We start from the raw sequence: 20175 nt of genomic DNA on the forward strand, positions 1-20175 counted from the left end.
TTCGCTCTTGTTGCCCAGGCTAGAGTGCAACGGCACAATCTCAGCTCACTGCAACCTCCACCTCCTTGGTTCAAGCAATTCTCCTGCCCCAGCCTCCCAAGTAGCTGGGATTACAGGCATGTGCCACCATGCCTGGCTAATTTTGCATTTTTAGTAGAGACAGGGTTTCACCATGTTGGTCAGGCTGGTCTTGAACTCCCGACCTCAGGTGATCCACCCGCCTCAGCCTCTGAAAGTGCTGGGATTACAGTCGTGAACCACCATGCCCAGCCCCTTGCTTTTATATCATGAAGAGAGAAAACAATGGGAAATGCCAAGTAAGGCCAAACCATCTATCAGCATCATCATTTCCCCAGCCTAAGGTTTTCATTTCGCTTCAAGCGCATGTCATACACACAGCTTTAACCAGCACTATTCAGTGCATCTCTAATCATTTCTCCTGATTTGACCCAGTCAAAAATCTGCCCATTTTCACGGATCAGGAGAGGACTTACTTGTAAAAATATACCTCCTACTGGCCAGGCCTGTTGGCTCACGCCTGTAATCCCAGCACTTTGGGAGGCTGAGGTGGGCGGATCACGAGGTCAGGAGATCGAGATCATCCTGGCTAACACGGTGAAACCCTATCTCTACTAAAAATGCAAAAAATTAGCCGGGTGTGGTGGTGGCGTCTGTGGTCCCAGCTACTTGGGAGGCTGAGGCAGGAGAGTGGCGTGAACCCGGGAGGTGGAGCTTGCAGTGAGCCATGATCACGCCACTGCACTCTAGCCTGGGCAACAGAGCAAGACTCCATCTCAAAAAAAAAAAAAAATATATATATATATATATGCCTCCTACTTTCTCCAATTCACCGCTCTCAGATGTCACTATGACAAAAAAAGAGAAAAATAACAAGTGACTGATTGAGAACTTACCCTGAAGACCCCAATCTTGCAATTGTCTAGTAGAAGCCATGTGGGGGCCAGTATGATGGCAGCACCGTTTTTTTTCCAAGATGGATTAAATCTTGGAATGAAAAATACAACATTAATGTTGTGGTCTGCCATTCTGTGCCCTCCTCCATCCCTAGGTATGTGCATATAGACTGAGCCCTTCATTCTGCACCCTCCCCATTATCTGTGTCAATGCTAAATATTGCAATGTTTGGGGCAGGATGGAGAGGGGGAGATTTTCCTATTGTAATTGACTTTGGCTTTTGCTTTTGTTCCAGTGGAAGCAGAATGCTCCCACCCTTGCTCGATGGGCCATAGGTCAGACTCTGATGATTAACCAGCTCATAGATATGGAGTGGAAATTTGGAGGTAACTAGTTACAACCAGTCCTGGGTTATTTGGGTGGTACAGGGTTGGGGTGCAGAGGCTGTGACACAGCCACTATGGGGAAGGCATGACCTAGTCCCCAGCACTGTTGGGGCAGTAGCTGCTGTTTTGTATTCTGTCCACATTCAGTAGCTGTTTCCATTCATGGCTCTGGATAAGTTGACTTTCCAAGAGCACACCTTGCTGCCCTCATACTTGCCCCCACATGGCTTCTGCTGGACAATTGCAAAACTGGGGTCTTCAGGGTCAGTCCTCAATCAGTCACTTGTTATTTTTCTCTCTCTCTCTCTCTTTTTTTGTCACAGTGACATCTGGGAGCAGCGAATTGGAGAAAGTGGGAAGTATATTTTTACAAGTAAGTCTTCTCCTGATCCTTGAAAATGGGTAGATTTTTGACTTGGTTAAAAATTATCAAATCTACATTGGGTTAAATGGATATTTAAATGGATGTTTTACTGAAGTACCTTATATATCTCAGAGCAGTGTGGCCAGCTAAAGATGTGGTCACTAACTTGCCTACTTTCAGATGAATAGATCCTAGTGTTATTCATTGATGCGTGATTGTTCCTGTAATCATGAGAATTGTTAGAATTTTTGGTGGTGGATGATCCAGACTGTTCCTGTATGACTCAGGTTGGAAGCTTAATTAAGTCAAAGGGTTTTAAGAATTTCTTTGCCCAGTTGTCATCATTTTAATTTAAATTATTTCTTTTTCTTTCATCAGCTAAAGTTGGTGGTTAAGAAAGGAAATCAAATCGAAAATGTGTATATAGGTGAGTCTGAATTCCCACTCGAGCCTCTTCACGTTTTCTGTGTTCTCTGCAGTCAGGGGCTGGTGATGCTCACCACAAATCATGTCTTCTATAAAAACAGTCATTGCCAGCTGTGGAGTAGCTGTTCCACTGCCTTTCCTCTCCTGAAAGATGGCACAAGGAGTGTTAGAAAGCCATTGGCAGGTTGGAGCCCCCACAGTTGAAGAGCCGTTTTGAAAAAGGGAAAGGGAGGGAACGGAGTGGCTGGGATTGAAGAAGAAGGTTGACGAGCAAGAAGCTCTTGCCATAGAAGTCACATTGAACATCCCGAATGATACCCTTTCATCTCTTTGTGCCATGGAGCTGTGCCATTTGAACACTCACTCCCCTTTTTTTTTTCCTTTGGAGCAGAGAACCTTCTGCATTCAAGTCTCTCAGTTCTTTATTATGATCAATTACCCATCAAGAGCTGCTTAGATGTATTAAGCCAAAAAAAAAAAATCCTCTGGGTGGAAATTAATTTTCTTGGATGATTCTGTGGAGTTGGAAACATTTATCTGAATTTTCTCTCCCCAGAATTAACCTTGCCTCAGTTCTACAGCTTCCTGCACGAGATGGAGCGAGTCAGAACCAGCATGGAGTGTTTCTGCTGACTTCTGTCCCTGCATCTCCTCTGGCCCCGTTCCCTGCCCTCTTCCCTTCCCTGGGTGACTGCTCTGAGAGGCACTTCACTCACAGGCCTGTGGGACGCTCTATGGGGCCCTGCTGGCTCCATGGGGCCCAGGTACAAAGGGTTTCTGAAAAACAGCAGGATTAAGTACTGAAAGAGCCCAACACAATTACCCCATAAACTCTCTGTTAGGGCAACCACCACCACCTATCTGTCTTCCAGGACACATTTTAGATACTCTGACAGGCCACTGCATCTCAGATTCAGGGGAGAAAATAAGTTGTCACCTCCCCTTCAAAGTTCCAGAGTAAATAAATGGTGCCATCATTCAAGATAACATGCTGATCACCCTCCTCCCAAAAAGCAAGAGCTTGTTTATGGCTGAGGAATCGGCAGATTGTCTGAATGACACATGTACAGAGCCCCCACGGATTTCTGCACACTCTGGGTCTGTGCTGGTGGAACATTGCCAATCAGTTCTTAATGAGGCACCTGTGTATAAATACATGCTTGGTCTTCTCTGCAGAGAACTGAGGCTAAACTCTGTCAATACTTCTGGTTTTGCCCTGTCATGTTGTAATGAGGCAGGCCTTTTGAGGCCATTTTAGTTTGAGTTCAAGCCAACCACCTCTGTTGGTTAGATGATGAATAAAAAGGTTCTGAAGAAAAGGTCTGGATCCAGTTGTCTTTCTGCATAGATTAAAGAGTCATGTACCTTGCAGAGAGCTAGCACTTGCTCTTGTCTTTAAAAATTATCTTCCTGGTTTTGTGACGATCCTGGGTCTTCAGTGAAATTGGGTCTGTTCCAAAGTTGGAATTTGTAAGAGCAATTCCGGGGAAACTCAGGTTAAAAGCCACAGGAAAAAGCATAACATGTGAAATGCTTTGTGTACAGATGGCTTTAGCCCCCACCCTAGCATGTGACTTTTCCTGCTCCTCCTCTTCCACTACCCCTCCTCCTCAGAATTTTTTTTTTTTTTTTTTTTTGAGACGGAGTCTTGCTCTGTCACCCAGGCTGGAGTGCAATGGCGGCATCTCGGCTCAGGGCAAGCTCCGCCTCCTGAGTTCACGCCATTCTACTGCCTCAGCCTCCTGAGTAGCTGGGACTACAGGCACCCGCCACCACACCCGGCTAATTTTCTGTATTTTTAGTAGAGAGGGGGTTTCACCATGTTAGCCAGGATGATCTCGATTTCCTGACCTTGTGATCTGCCCGTCTTGGCCTCCCAAAGTGCTGGGATCACAGGCATGAGCCACTGCGCCTGGCAAATACCTCCTCAGAAATTTTATAAAGTTTTGAATAGATAAAAGATACCCATGATTCAAAAGGTACAGTGTAAGGTAATAACCCCTCCCCACCACCGTTTCCCAGTTACCCCGTTCTCCTCCCCAGAGGTAGCCACTGTTATTAGTTTATTCTGTGTTCTGGAGACATTAACTGCATTTGCAAACGGATATGCATATAGTTTCACTTTTCTTCCCACACAAATGGTAGCATTATGTACCCACCGTCCTGCACCTTTCTTTTTTCCATTCAACTTGGAAATCGTTGCATATCAGAACACAGAGAACTGCGTCGTTCTTGGTAACAAATGCACCGTTTTACTTCAAATGGATGATTTATTTAATCAGTTTCTTGCTGATGGGTGTCTAGGTTGTTCCCATCCTTTTTCTCTTACAAATAATGCCACAACAGAATATCCTTGTATATATGTCGTTTTGCACATATGGAAGTATGTTTATAAGGTAATTACATGGGTATGGAACTGCTGGGTCATAGAATATGTACATTTATCAAAGAGTATAAAAAAGAGTAAAATAAAAGGTTTCTTCTCCCTTGTCTCCCATTTACTTAATTCTCCCACTGGTCTGTTCCAATAGATAACCTCTGTTGTTAGTTTCTTAGGTACCCTTCCACAGGTTTTTTTTTTTTCCCCCACATAGAAACAACAGGGCCAGTCATGGTGGCTCACACCTGTAATCCCAGCATTTTTGGAGGCCGAGGCAGGAGGATTGCTTGAGGCCAGGAGTTTGAAACCAGCCTGGGCAACATGGGGAGACCCTGTCTCTACAAAAAATTTAAAAGTTTGCTGAACATGGCCGGGCACAGTGGCTCACACCTGTAATCCCAGCACTTTGGCAGGCTGAGGCAGGCGGATCACGAGGTCAGGAGTTCAAGACCAGCCTGGCCAACATGGTGAAACTGCATCTCTACTAAAAATATAAAAATTAGCCGGTTGTGGTGGCAGGCACCTGTAATCCCACCTACTCAGGAGTCTGAGGCAGGAGAATTGCTTGAACCCGGGAGGCAGAAGTTGCAGTGAGCCAAGATCGTACCACTGCATTCCAGCCTGGGCAACAGGCAAAACTCCGTATCGGGAAAAAAAAATAATTGCTGAACGTGGTGGTGTGTGTCTGTTGTCCCAGCCACTTGAGAGGCTGGGGCAGAAGGATTAGTTGATCCTAGGAGTTAGAGCCTGCAGTGAGCTGTGATCAGTCATACCACTGCACTGCAGCCTGGGCGACAGAGTGAGACCTTGTCTCAAAGAATGAAAAAATAAACAACGGGAATTTTTATTTTTACACCCTTTTTTGTTTACACAGATAATTGCACACTCTACATACTTTTGTTAATACATCTAGGAGATCTTTCCATATCATTACATAAAGAGTCTGCATCCCCTCCCTGTGGCCGTAGCATATTCAGTTTTGTGGATGGATTATAACCAGCATGAGCAGTGTTTTTTTTTGTTTTTTTGTTTGTTTGTTTGTTTGTTTGTTTTTTTGTTTTTTTAGACGGAGTCTCGCTCTGTCACCCAGGCTGGAGTGAAGTGGCACAATCTTGGCTCACTGCAGCCTCTGCCTCTTGGGTTCAGGCGATTCTCCTGCTTCAGCCTTGTGAGTAGCTGGGATTACAGGTGCACACCACCACACCTGGCTAATTTTTTTGTATTTTTAGTAGAGACGGGGTTTTGCCATGCTGGCCAGGCTGGGTCTCGAACTCCTGACCTCAGGTGATCCACCCACCTTGGCCTCCCGAAGTGCTGGGATTACAGGCATGAGCCACTGCGCCTGGTCCAGTATGAGCAGTTTTGATAAATGGTGCCAGTGTTAATCACAGTTCTCAGAGAACAAAATCAACAGGATGTATGTGTACATATGTATATGTATATGTATATGTATATGTATATGTATATGTATATGTATATGTATGTGGGGAGAGAGATTTTTATTTTAAAAGATTGGCTCAGATGATTACAGTGACATGGTCAGTCTTCAGAGTAGACCAGCAGGCTGGAGATGCAGGAAGAGCTGCAGTTCAAAGGGTATCTACTAGCTAGGTGCTGTGGCGCACACCTGTACTCCCAGCTTCTTGGGAGGCCAAGGCAGGAGGATCACTTGAGCCCAGGAGTTCAAGACCAGTCTGAGCAATGGCGTGAGACTTTGTCTCTAAAAAAAAAAATAGGAAAATAAAGGCTGTCTGCTGTCAGAATTCCCTGCTGGGGAGGAAGGGATAGGATGCGAGGCTTTTTTTTTTTTTTTAAGGCTTTAACTGATTGGATGAGGCCCACCCACATTATGGAGAGGAATTTGCTATACAATAGGTCCCCCCGTATCCATGTTTTCATTTTCCCTGGTTTCATTTACTCACAGTCTGAAAATATTAAGTGGAAAATTCCAGAAATAATTTATAAGCGTTTAAATTTAAATTGCCTACCATCCTGAGTAGCATGATGAAATCTCGTGCTGGCCCACTCCATCCTGGACATGAATTCATGTTGTGGGACGGGAATCAATCCTTTCTCCAGGGTACCCATGCTATATATGCTGTTAATCACTTAGTAGCGTGTACTGTTGTCAGATCGAGAAAAACATGTATAGGGCTCAGGACTATCTGTGGGTTTAGGAATCTGCTAGGGGTCTTGGAACATATCCCACATGGATGGGGGGTGCTGTACTTAAAAGTCCACTGATTTTTTTTTTTTTTTTTTTGAGACAGAATCCCACTCTGTCGGCCGGGCGCGGTGGCTCACCCTTGTAATCCCAGCACTTTGGGAGGCCGAGGCGGGCGGATCACGAGGTCAGGAGATCGAGACCATGGTGAAACCCCGTCTCTACTAAAAATACAAAAAATTAGCCGGGCGTGGTGGCGGGCGCCTGTAGTCCCAGCTACTCGGAGAGGCTGAGGCAGGAGAATGGCGTGAACCCGGGAGGCGGAGCTTGCAGTGAGCCGAGATCGCGCCACTGCACTCCAGCCTGGGCGACAGAGCAAGACTCTGTCTCAAAAAAAAAAAAAAAAAAAGAATCCCACTCTGTCGCCCAGGCTGGAGTACAATGGCACGATCTCAGCTCAATGCAACCTCCACCTCCAGGGTTCAAGCAATCCTCCTGCCTCAGCCTCCTGAGTAGCTGGGATTACAGGTGTGTACTACCACGCCCGGCTAACTTTTGTATTTTTTTTTTTTAGTACAGACAGGGTTTCACCATGTTGGTCAGGCTGGTCTCGAACTCCTGACCTTGTGATCTGCCCGCCTCGGCTCCCCAAAGTACTGGGATTACAGGCGTGAGCCATCGCACCTGGCAAAATCCACTGATTTAAATGTTAGTGTCGGCCGGGCACGGTGGCTCACGTCTGTAATTCCAGCCCTTTGGGAGGCTGAGACAGGTGGATCACAAGGTCAGGAGTTCAAGACCAGCCTGGCCAAGATGGTGAAACCCCATCTCTACTAAAAATACAAAAATTAGCCAGGCGCAGTGGCAGGTGCCTATAATCCCAGCTACTTGGGAGGCTGAGGCAAGAGAATCTAATTGCTTGAACCCAGGGGGCAGAGGTTGCAGTGAGCCGAGATTGTGCCACTGCACTTCAGCCTGGGTGACAGATTGAGACTCCAACTCAAAAAAAAAAAAATTTAGCGTCATCCATAAACACCTTCAGAAAAACATCTAGAATAGTGTTTGACCAACTCTGTAAGCACTGTGGTCCAGCCAAGTTGACACAAAATTAATCCTCACAGTGCCAAGTTGACCTCTACATTCTTTCAATTTCTGCTTCCACCAGCAAGTTTACTGTCCAAAAGTTCCAAAGAGGAACAGATGAGTGCCTTTGAACAGTATCCAGATGTGTTCATGAGTTTTCAGAGAGCCTCATGTAGCTTGAGACCATGAGAATCTAATGTATTAATAAAAATTCACAAAAAAAGAAGTAAAAATAAAAAATTAGAAAAAAAAGTTCACAGAAAGTCAGAACGGAAAGGTACCTAAAATACAATCAATTTATTTATTATTTTTTGAAATGGAGTCTTGCTCTGTTGCCCAGGCTAGAGTGCAGTGGCGTGATCTTGGCTCACCGCAACCTCTGCCTCCTGGGTTTAAGCGATTCTCCTGCCTCAGCCTCCCGAGTAGCTGGGACTACAGGCACATTCCACCATGCCCGGCTAGATTTGTATTTTTAGTAGAGATGGGGTTTCACCATGTTGGCCAGGCTGGTCTTGAACTCCTGACCTCAGGTGATCTGCCTGCCTTGGCTTCCCAAAGTGCTGGGATTACAGGTGTGAACCACTGTGCCCGGCCAATACAATCTGTTTAAAACTCACTCATATTACAGATGGGGAAACTGAGGCCTGGAGACTGAAACTGTGGTCACTGGCCAGGGGTCAGACAGTGCTGTCCTGTGATCCATGGGGTCCTGCTTGATTCAGAAATGGGCTCCTGAGACTAGAAGGGCCTCCAGCACGCCAAGCCATCTGGTGCAGGTCCAAGTCCGGGTGCTGTGTAAGAGTTGCACCCAGCTGGCCACCGGACAGATTCTGACCAGGGAGCTCCTTGCCCTGCCCAATTCAGCCACTGCTGCCCCACCTGGATCACAACATTGGCTTCCTGATGGCCCCCCTGGAGTCTTCAGCCTCACAGCTTCCACAGTCCAGCCCATTACCTGTGTGACCATTCTTATGCACAAGTCTCATGTCACCTAACAGATCCACTGCTCAGGGTTCTGCCAGGTGTCCAGAGGAAAGTCAGAACTCCTTAGAACACCCAGCCCTGACAGCCTGGCCCTGCTGACCTCCTCCAATGCTCCATCTCCACTGCCTCCTAGCCAGGCATCCTACTGGAGCATCTAGACTACCAGGCTGCTTACAGCCAGCGAGCCATGATGCCATCTGCCTCTCCTCCCCTTGGGCTCACAGTGCTGCCCCCCATTTCTAAAGGCCTCTCCTGATAGTTCTTGGCCATAATAAACACACCTTGGGCCCTCATTCCTCTGCTTCAGGGGTTAAGAGTGCAAGCTCTGAAGTCAGACTGCCTGGGGTTTCTTTTTTCTCTTTGTAGAGAGCAGGGAGGCGGGATGGTGGGGGTTGGGGGAGCGGTCTCACTGTATTGCCCAGGCTGGTCTTGAACTCTTTGACTCAAGTGATTCTCCCGTCTCGGGCTTCCCAAAGCATCAAGATTACAGGTGTGAGCCACTGCACCCAGCCCTGCTTGGGTTTCAATACTGGCCTTTCTGCTTATTAACTGTGTGACTTTGGGCAAACTCCTTAACATCTGAGAACCTTAGTTTCCCCGTTTGTAACAGAGTTATAATTCTCACCTCACAAGGTTATTGGGGTAGATCACTTCACACAGAGCATGCTTAACTAACCAGTGAGCTACTTATTATCAAATCATTGTAATTATTTGTTCCCAGGATTCTCTTTCCCACTAGCCCCTGAGTTTCTTTCTTTCTTTTGTGTGTGTGTGTGAGTGTGTGTGTGTATGTGTGTGTGTGTGTGTGTGTGTTTTGTCTTGTTTTTGAGACAGAGTCTTGCTCTCTTGCCCAGACTGGAGTCCAGTGGCGCCATCTTGGCTCACTGCAACCCCCACCTCTGGGGTTCAAGCGATTCTTGTGCCTCAGCCATCTAAGTAGCTGGGATTACAGGCACCTGCCACCACACCCAGCTAATTTTCTTTTTTTTGAGACGGAGTCTTTCTCTGTCCCCCAGGCTGGAGTGCAGTGGCGCGATCTCGGCTCACTGCAAGCTCTGCCTCCCGGGTTCACACCATTCTCCTGCCTCAGCCTCCCGAGTAACTGGAACTACAGGCGCCAACACGCCCGGCTAATTTTTTGTATTTTTAGTAGAGACGGGGTTTCACCGTGTTAGCCAGGATTGTCTCGATCTCCTGAGCTCGTGATCCGCCCGCCTCCGCCTCCCAAAGTGCTGGGATTACAGGCTTGAGCCACTGCACCCGGCTAATTTTCATATTTTTAGTAGAGAAGGGTTTTGCCATGTTGGCCAGGCTGTTCTCAAACTCCTGTGCTCAAGCGATCTGCCTGTCTTGGCCTCCCAAAGTGCTAGAATTACAGGCATGAGCCACCATGCCCAGCCCAGGAGCTTCTTGATAGGAGACTTGCTTTTCAGCTCAATCACCCCTACAATCAGCATCATTTAGCCCCACTCCTCTTCCCCAAGCCAGCCTTGGAACAGGTCCTGCCCTTTGTTGAAATGAAATCAGGCTGAGTGTAGAGCCTCCATGGAAGCAATGTTAACAAACCTCCCTGGCTTTAGAAGAAGAAATCCAGGCTGGGTGTGGTGGCTCACGCTTGTAATCCCAGCACTTTGGGAGGCCGAGGCGGGTGGATCACGAGGTCAGGAGATCGAGACCACGGTGAAACCCTGTCTCTACTAAAAATACAAAAAATTAGCCGGGCGTGGTGGCGGGCGCCTGTAGTCCCAGCTACTCGGAGAGGCTGAGGCAGGAGAATGGCGTGAACCTGGGAGGCGGAGCTTGCAGTGAGCCGAGATCGCGCCACTGCACTCTAGCCTGGGTGACAGAGAGAGACTCCGTCTCAGAAAAAAAAAGAAGAAGAAGAAATCCAGGCCAGGTGTGGTGGCTCACACCCGTAATCCCTGCACTTTGGGAGGCCGAGGCAGGCGGATCACCTGAGGTCAGGAGTTCGAGACTAGCCTGTCCAACATGGTGAAACCCCATCTCTACTAAAAATACAAAAACTTAGCCAGGTATGGTGACTCGTGCCTGTAGTCCCAGCTACTGCAGAGGCTGAGACACAAGAATTGCTTGAACCTGGGAGGCGAAGGTTGCAGTGAATTGAGATCACGCCACTGCACTCCAGCCTGGGCGACAGAGTGAGGCTCTGTCTGAAAAGAAAAAAAAAGAAGGCCAGGGAAGTTGTTTTGATTGTGGGTCAGTTTTAACATAGATCACAGATAGCTCCACAGTGTAAGGGGGCCCTCTTCCCAGAGCAGTTGACTATCCTGCTCCCTGACTCCACCAACATTCTTGGAGCGCCTCCTACGGGCAAAGGCTTTGCTAGGCCCTGGGGGAGGGAGTGATAAGCCCTGAACACAGATAACTGACAAGTTGTTTCTTCTTTCTTTGTTTGTTTCTTTCTTTTCTTTTCTTTCTTTCTTTTTTTTTTTTTTTTTTTGACGGAGTCTTGCTTTGTCACCAGGCTGGAATGATGTGGCGTGATCTCCGCTCACTGCAACCTCTGACTCCCTGATTCAAGCGATTCTCCTGCCTCAGCCTCCCCAGTAGCTGGGATTACAGGCACGTGTCACCACACCCAGCTAATTTTTGTATTTTTAGTAGAGGTGGAGTTTCACCATGTTGGCCAGGATGGTCTCAATCTCCTGACCTTGTGATCTGCCCACCTCGGCCTCCCAAAGTACTGGGATTACAGGCGTGAGCCACCGCGCCTGGCCAAGTTGTTTTTTCTATGTAAGAGTAGATTATATCCTCACTCCCATTTACAATAGTTCAGAGCCCATTATGAACTCCAGAACTACTACAGTTCCTTTGCTGGATTGGAATTTTGTCTCGAATATACTCTGTTGAATAAGGGGCATTGATCAGGCTCTGCAGACTGTCAAGGGGGATTTTGCTGCAATGCTGGGGGATTTGGGCAGGATTTTTCTTACTGTTAGCACTGCACCTTTGCATCGATTCACTCTTCTTCCAATTCTGTTTAGAAATCTGCTGTCTGGTAATCTCACTTTTGATTGCAGTTTATTTGCTTTTGGAGTATAGTGTTCATTAGGATGGTAATGGTCTGGCCTAAGAGGAGATGAGCCAGAAATACCTGTATTCTTTCCCTGGAGGGAAGAGGACTGGCTTGGCTGGGATGGGAAGATCAAGTAGGGGGAGGGGGTGTTGACTGTTCAGTTCTTTTTTTTTCTTTCATTTTTTCATTTTTTGGCCTATCATGCTTGTTTCCTATAACTGTTCAGTTCTGACACTATTGTTTATTTTTACTATAGTGGCATTAAAAAAAGAAGCTGGGGGCCGGGCGCAGTGGCTCACGCGTGTAATCCCAGCACTTTGGGAGGCCGAGGTGGGTGGATCACAAGGTCAGGAGATCGAGAGCATCCTGGCTAACACAGGTGAAACCCCGTCTCTACTAAAAATATAAAAAATTAGCCGGGTGTGGTGGCAGGCGCCTGTAGTCCCAGCTACTTGGGAGGCTGAGGCAGGAGAATGGCGTGAACCCAGGAGGCGGAGCTTGCAGTGAGCAGAGATCACGCCACTGCACTGCAGCCTGGGCGACAGAGCTAGAGTTCGTCTCAAGAAAAAAAAAAAAAGAAGCTGGGCCTGGCACAGTGGCTGGCTCACGTCTGTAATCTCAGCCCTTTAGGAGGCCAAGGCAGGAGGATCATGTGAGGCCAGGAGTTCCAGACCAGCCTGGTCAACATAGCAAAACCCTGTCTCTACAAAAAACTTAAAAATTAGCCAGATGTGGTGGCATGTGACTGTAGTCCCAGTTGCTCTGGAGGCTGAAGTGGGAGGATTGCTTGAGCCTGGAGTTAGAGGCTGCAGCGAGCCATGATCTGTGCCACTACACTCCAGCCTGATATTTTAAAAATAAAAAAGCTGATGATGTTGTGGAAAGTCCTCAAATAGCCCAAGTGGTCAACTGCTCCCTTGTGGGACCAGCAACCTCACACATGAGCATTTGCAAGAGTGGAAAATGGCCTTTCTGAAAGACAGAACACTCAACAACAAATATTTTTCTAAAGGATACTTGGTCTTTTCCAAGTTGCTTTATTTTTTTTTTTGAGAGAGTCTCATTCTATTGCCCTGGCTGGAGTGCAGTGGTGTGACCACGACCCACCGCAGCCTCGACCTCCTGGGCTCAGGTAATCCTCCGTGGTAGCTGGGATTACAGGCATGCGCACTATGCCCAGCTAATTTTTTTTTTTTTTTTTTTTTTTTTTTTTTTTTTTTTTTTTTTTTTTTTTTTTGTCGAGACAGGGTCTCACTCTGTTGCCAGGGGTGGTCTCAAACTCCTGGGCTCAAGGGATCCTCCTGCCTTGTTCTCCCAAAATGTTGAGATTACAGGCATGAGCCACCACACCTGGCTGGGGTTTCGTTTTTGTTTTTTTTTAACATTTGTCACATTTCACAAAGGTATTTCAGAATCTCTTAGAAAAGTGCTATAATGTCTAATGATACTTTATATTTGGACAGCACTTTCGTTTGTTTTTTTGGCAGGGGGGTGGGAGCGGTCAAGTAACTTACATACAGTGAAATTTACCCTTCTTGAGTATACAGTTCAGTGAGTTTTGATAAATGTGTAATGGTAGTGTAATCACTACCACAGTCAAGACATGGACGATTTTCATTACCCCACAAAGTGCCCTTGTGTGTGGTTAGAGTCAGCCCTCCCATCAGCACAGTCCTGGCAGCCACTGACCTGGTTTCTGTCCCTACTGTTCTGCCTTTTCCAGAATGTCATGTAAGTGACATCATTCATTATGGAGACTTGTTTTATTTTTTATTTTTTGAGAGGGAGTCTCGCTCTCGTTGCCCAGGCTAGAGTGCAATGGTGTGATTTCGGCTCACTGCAACCTCCGCCTCCCGGGTTCAAGTGATTCTCCTGCCTCAGCCTCCTGAGTGACCACAGGCATATACCACCATGCCCGGCTAATTTTTTTTTTTTTGAGATGGAGTCTTGCTCTGTCACCCAGGCTAGAGTGCAGTGGCGTGATCTCGGCTCACTGCAAGCTCTGCCTCCCGGGTTCATACCATTCTCCTGCCTCAGCCTCCTGAGTATGCCCAGCTAATTTTTGTATTTTTAGTAGAAATGGGGTTTCCCCATGTTGGCCAGGCTAGTCTCAAACTCCTGACCTCAAGTAATCCGCCTGCCTTGGCCTCTCAAAGTGCTGGGATTACAGGTGTGAGCCACTGCGCCCGGCCCATTATGTAGCCTTTTGTGTCCCACTTCTCCCACTTAGCATAATGTTTTTGAGATTCATCTATATTACTAGTGCATCTGTAGTTCTTTCCTTTTTATGGCTGGATTGTTTTGTTTTTTTTTGTTTTTGTTTTGTTTTTGAGACGGGATCTCACTCTGTCGCCCAGGGTGGAGTGCACTATCGCAGTTCTCCGCAACCTCCACCTCCCAGGCCCAAGATATCCTCCCACCTCAGCCTCCTGAGTAGCTGGGAATACAAGTGCGTGCCACCATGCCTAGCTAATTTTTCTTTTCTCTTTTTTTTTTTTTTTTTTTTTTTTTCAATTTTTGTTGGAAGCACCATGGAGCCGCCTGAGCCCGGATGAGCCTAAAAGCCCTGTGGTGCATGCCTGGCCAATTTTTGTATTTTTTAGTAGAGACGGGATTTTGTCATGTCGCCCAGGCTGGTCTAGAACTACTGGTCTCAGGTGATTCTCCTGCTTCGGCCTCCCAAGTAGCTGGGGTTACAGGCATGTGCCACCATGCTCAGCCCTCCCGTCAGCACAGTCCTGGCAGCCACTGGCCTGGTTTCTGTCCCTACTGTTTTGCCTTTTACTGGTCTCCATGCTCACCTAAATTTTTTTGTATTTTTTGTAGAGACAGTTTCTCGCTATGTTGCTCAAGCTAGTCTCGAACTCCCGGCTTCAAGCAATTCTCCCATCTCAGTCCCCCAAAGTTCTGGAATTATAGGCATGAATCACTGTGCCAGCATTGGATTCCAAAGCATGGATACATCACAGTTCTTAAAATGTTTACCAGTGTAAATGGCCCTTGTTTTAATATGAGAATAACTAATGTTGAAGAGAGTGCTACAAAGAGGATCATGGTCATGATGTGTAGACACAAAAATGAGGTTAGAAGACAGTAAGGTGAGGGCTGGGCACAGTGGCTCATGCTTGTAATCCTAGCACTTTGGGAGGCCCAAGTGGGAAGATTGCTTGAGCCCAGGAGCTGGAGACAAGCCCAGGCAACACAGTGAGACCCTGCCTTTATAAAAAAATTTAAAAAAAATTTTTTTTTTTTTTTTTTGAGACAGAGTCTCGCTGTCGCCCAGGCTGGAGTGCAGTGGCGCGATCTCGGCTCACTGCAGGCTCTGCCCCCCAGGGTTCACGCCATTCTCCTGCCTCAGCCTCCCGAGTAGCTGGGACTACAGGCGCCCGCCACCTCGCCCAGCTAATTTTTTGTATTTTTAGTAGAGATGGGGTTTCACTGTGTTAGCCAGGATGGTCTCGAACTCCTGACTTCATGATCCACCCACCTTGGCCTCCCAAAGTGCTGGGATTACAGGCGTGAGCCACCGCGCCTGGCCAAAAATTAAAAATTAAAAAAGCGTTGGCACAGTGGCTCACGCCTGTAATCCCAGCACTTTGGGAGGCTGAGGCGGGTGGATCACGAAGTCAGGAGTTCAAGACCAGCCTGGCCAAGACGGTGAAACCCTGTCTCTACTAAAAATAATAAAAAAAAAATTAGCCAGTCATGGTGGCGGCACCTGTAATCCCAGCTACTCAGGAGGCTGAGGGAGGAGAATCTCTTAAACCCAGGACGCGGAGGTTGCAGTAAGCCAAGATCACACAACTGCACTCCAGCCTGGGCGACAGAGTAAGACTCTGTCTCCAAAAAAAAAAAAAAAAAACAGGCCGGCGCAGTGGCTCATGCCTATCTATAATCCAAGCACTTTGGGAGGCCAAGGCAGGCGGATCACAAAGTCAGGAGTTTGAGACCAGCCTGGCCAATATGGTGAAACCCTGTTTCTGCTAAAAATACAAAAAATAGCCGAGTGTGGTGGCAAGCGCCTGTAGTCCCAGCTATTCAGGAGGCTGAGGCAGGAGAATCGCTTGAACCCAGGAGGCAGAAGTTGCAGTGAGCTGAGACTGCACCACTGCACTCCAGCCTGGGCAACAGAGCGAGACTCTATCTCAAAGGAAAAAAAAGCCAAAACATAGTAAGGTGAGGGTGAAACTTCTCTTTTAAAAACTGTTTACATAGAAAAAACTAAGTGGATAAAATGGATATAAACAAAAATGTTATCAGTGGTTATTTTTGAGCAGTGGAATTACAGGTTTTTAATTTTTTTCTTTTGCCTATTTATAGTTTCAAAAATTTTCAATTTAAATATAAATTAATGTGCTCTATTTATAGAGACAATACATGAAATATACATAATAAAAATTCAAATGTTATAGAACTGAAAAAGATGAAAAGTAAAAACAACCTATTCCCCAGAGGTAGCCACTGTCCGTAGTTTCTATTTTAGATTCTTACCTTTATACAAGATTATTATAGCTTCTATTTTTTGGTGTATGAACTGTAGTTCTAGAGGATTTTATTAGTTATGAGTTCTATAACTAAGATCCATCATCTTAGTTGCTAAGAACGTAGATACTAAGAACATTTAAAAGAACATTTTTTCAAGCAGGGAGTGGTGGCTCCCGCCTGTAATCCCAGCACTTTGGGAGGCCAAGGCGGGCAGATTGCTTCAGCTCAGGAGTTCAAGACCAGCCTGGGAAACATGGTGAAACCCCATCTCTACTAAAAATAAAAAATTAACTAGGCATAGTGGTACACACCTGTACTCCCAGATATTTGCGAGGCTGAGGTAGGAGAATTGCTTGAACCCAGGATGTGGAGGTTGCAGTGAGCTGACATCAGGCCACTGCACTCCAACGTAGGTGACAGAGAGAGCCTCCGTCTCAAAAAAAACAAAAAAAATCCACATTTTTTCCAGCCAAAACAACTGAACTTCCTCCCCACTGACCACCTCAATTATTTCTAGATGCCTTGTCGCTGTCTAGACTGTGGTGATTCTCTCGGCTGATCTAAGCCAGTGGCCTGAGTCATTTGCAGTTCCTCTAGCAGGTGGTCCCCCATGTCATGTCCCCTGTGGAACCAGTTCCTTACCATCTCTGTTCATCGCTGCTCCCTAAGTTAGGCCCTGCATGTCTTGAGGGTAGGTTAGATTCAGAAAAGCTTTGGTTGCATCACTGCTTTCATAAACTCAAATGAGAGGGAGGGAGGGAGGGAAGGCAGGAAGAAGGGAGGGAGTCCTTTCTCTCCCACAGTGTGCATTACCTCATGTAACACTTCCTGCTAATGTGGTAGAATGTGTTTGACTTTGAATGAGACTTGGGTTTATTTTTATTTATTTATTTATTTATTTTGAGATGGAGTTTCACTCTTGTTGCCCAGGCTGGAGTGTAGTGGCACAATCTCTACTCACTGCACCCTCTGCCTCCCAGGTTCAAACGATTCTCCTGCCTCAGCCTCCCAAGTACCTGGGATTACAGGCGCGTGCCACCATGCCCAGCTAATTTTTGTATTTTTAGTAGGGACGGGGTTTCACCATGTTGACCAGGCTGGTCTGGAACTCCTGATCTCAGGTGATCCACCTGCCTCGGCCTCACAAAGTGTTGGGATTACAGGCGTGAGCCACCAGGCCTGGCCTGAGACTTAAATCCATCTCTTTTCTTCTTCTGCTTTTTGAGACGGAGCCTTACTCTGTTGCCCACGCTGGAGTTCAGTGGCGTCATTTTGGCTCACTGCAACCTTGGCCATCTGGGTTCGAGCAATTCTCGTGCCTCAGCCTCCTGAGTAGCTGGCACTATAGGCACATGCCACCACGCCCGGCTAACTTTTTTGTATTTTTAGTAGAGACAGGGTTTCACTATGTTGGCCAGGCTGGTCTCGAATTCCTGACCTCAGGTGATCAGCCCACCTTGGCCTCCCAAAGTGCTGGGATTACAGGCATGAGCCACCATGCCCAGCCCACCACCTCCTTTTTTTAAAATTAATTAATTTATTTTCTAAAGATAGGGTCTCACTCTGTCACTGAGGCTGGAGTGCAGTGGCACAATCATAACTCACTGCAGCCTCGAACTCCTGGGATCAAGAGCTCCTCCCACCTCAGCCACCAGAGTAGCTAGGACTACAGGTGCACACCACCATGGCTGGCTAATTTTTAAATTTTTTGCAATGATGAAGTCTCACTCTGTTGCCCAGGCTGGTCTCAAACTCTTGGGTTCAAGTGATCTCCCGCCTCAGCCTCCCAAAGTGTTGGGATGACAGGCGTAAGCCACCACGCTCAACCTAAATCCACCTCTTATTGTTTATATTCATGGATGCACCAGTTCAGTGAGAATATGTTAGCCGCCCACTGTGCCCCAGCCCCTGTGCTAAGCAGCACGTAACCTGGAGACTTGTGTCACCTCTCCATACCTTTGAGGTTCATCTATAAAATGGAGATAGTGTATTCTCTGAAGGTGATTCTGAGGACTGAATGCAGTGCCTGCTTCAGAGTTGTACATCATCACCTCTATCACTCATCTTTGGGTGTTTAGTACTAAGCCATAGTACTGAGTACTTCTGAAGAAAATGATAAACCAAGCAAATTTATTGGTGGTAGGTAGCTACCTGATCCCCCTGCAAGTTCTACCCAAAGACTAAATGAATGGCTAGACCAATGGTTCTCTTTAAAAAAAAAAAAATTCTATTGGCTGGGCACGATGGCTCACACCTGTAACCCCCGCACTTTGGGAGGCCAAGGCGGGTGGATCACCTGAGGTCAGGAGTTCGAGACCAGCCTGACCAACACAATGAAACCCTGTCTCTACTAATAATACAAAAATTAGCTGGGTGTGGTGGCAGGCACCTGTAGTCCCAGCTATTTGGGAGGCTGAGGCAGGAGGATCACTTGAACCCCATCTCAAAAAAAAAAAAAAAACAGTTGGGGCTGGGCACGGTGGCTCACACCTATAACTCCAGTACTTTGGGAGACTGAGGTGGGCAGATCACTTGAGCCCAGGAGTTCAAGACCAGTCCGGGCAACATAGCAAGACCCTGTCTCAACAAAAAATACAAAAATTAGCCAGGTGTGGCCGCACACACCTGTAGTCCCAGCTATGTGGGAGGCTGAAGGGAGGATTGCTTGAGCCTGGCAGGTCAAGGCTGCAGTGAGTCATGATCACACCACTGCACTCCAACCTGAGTGACAGAACAAGACCCTGTCCCCCACCAAAAAAAAGAGGAACTCTTGGGCAACATACAGGAAATCGTAAATCTATGTAGCAAGGCTGTGAGTTATGGAGGAGGACGCTGGGTTATAGTGCCTGGGGAGGAGAGTTAGTGAGTCGCCAGAGGAGGTCCCTCTGCTTGGCTGAGCCCCACAGGGCTGGCTCAGGGCTAGGGAGTGGTCTGCTTTGCCCTGCTAGGCCCAAAGACGGGGAGTCTCAGTGTCTCCAGGCAGGCGTTTGGGCCACACTTTCCCTTCACGTGGAGTTTGTATAGCAGGAGATCAATATGCTGCCTCTGGCCTCTTTGGAGAGACCCGTTTACCTACTGTTGACTAAATAAAGGCTTAGAGAGGCTTATGGAATAAGGCGGCTTTCACATCAAAGGGCTCTTACAAAACAGCCCGGTGATGAGTTAAGTACGAATGAATCAGAAACAGATGGACTCAATTTCCTAGAAAATACCCCTGGGCTTCAACAAGAAGAGGGAAAATGCGCGGCCAAAGGCATTGTGGGTTTTTGCTGATCCTAAAATATGCTCGACGATTTTGCCTGAAATGAGCTGAGATGTTGGGAATATGTCGGCTCCAAGTCATGAGAAACTCTGGGCTGGAGCTCTGCCAGCACATCAGCTGATTTCCAGCAGCTCTCCAGCTTGCCTTGCGGGGCCTGAAGGAGACCTCACTGACTTGGGGCCACTCTGGGTTTGCAAGGCCTGGACAGAAGGTTCTGGCAAGACCTTTCTTTCTCTCTCTCTCTCTTTTTTTTTTTTTTTTTTTTTTTGTTGAGACGGAGATTTACTCTTGTTGCCCAGGCTGGAGTGCAATGGCGCGATCTCGGCTCACCGCATCCTCTGCCTCCCAGGTTCAAGTGATTCTCCTGCCTCCGCCTCCCGAGTAGCTGGGATTACAGGCATGTGTCACCACGCGCGGCTGATTTTGTATTTTTAGTAGAGACGGGGTTTCATGGTGTTGCCCAGGCTGATCTCGAACTCCTGACCTCAGGTAAACCACCCGCCTCGGCCTCCCAAAGTGCCGGGATTACAGGCGTGAACCACTGTGCCGACAAGACCTTTTTTTTCCTGCATCAGTTTCCTGATGATAAAATGCAGGAATCGTTTTTGTTTGTTTCTTTTTTTTTTTTGAGACTAAGTCTCATTTTCTTGCCCAGGCTGGAGTGCAGTGGTACGATCTCGGCTCATTGC

At 47.2% G+C, this 20175-nt stretch overlaps 1 protein-coding gene across 17 annotated transcripts in view; it reads left to right on the forward strand.

Annotated features, from left to right (window-relative positions):
- COMMD7 (COMM domain containing 7) overlaps positions 1-20175 on the forward strand; it is a 95073-nt gene that overhangs the window by 35006 nt on the left and 39892 nt on the right. For 8 of the 17 annotated variants that reach the window (XR_010119415.1, XM_063633823.1, XM_063633822.1 and 5 more), the window contains 3 exons: positions 1211-1301; positions 1625-1674; positions 2044-2092. Coding sequence is in view for 16 of the 17 variants with exons in the window: in XM_063633823.1 (XP_063489893.1) it covers positions 1211-1301; positions 1625-1674; positions 2044-2092 (190 nt within the window). In the remaining variant the exon portion in view is untranslated. The other 9 variants (XM_055266780.2, XM_063633825.1, XM_055266781.2 and 6 more) reach the window with 3 other exon arrangements.

This window comes from Symphalangus syndactylus, chromosome 24 (genome assembly GCF_028878055.3).
Source record: "Symphalangus syndactylus isolate Jambi chromosome 24, NHGRI_mSymSyn1-v2.1_pri, whole genome shotgun sequence".
Taxonomy (NCBI): domain Eukaryota; kingdom Metazoa; phylum Chordata; class Mammalia; order Primates; family Hylobatidae; genus Symphalangus; species Symphalangus syndactylus.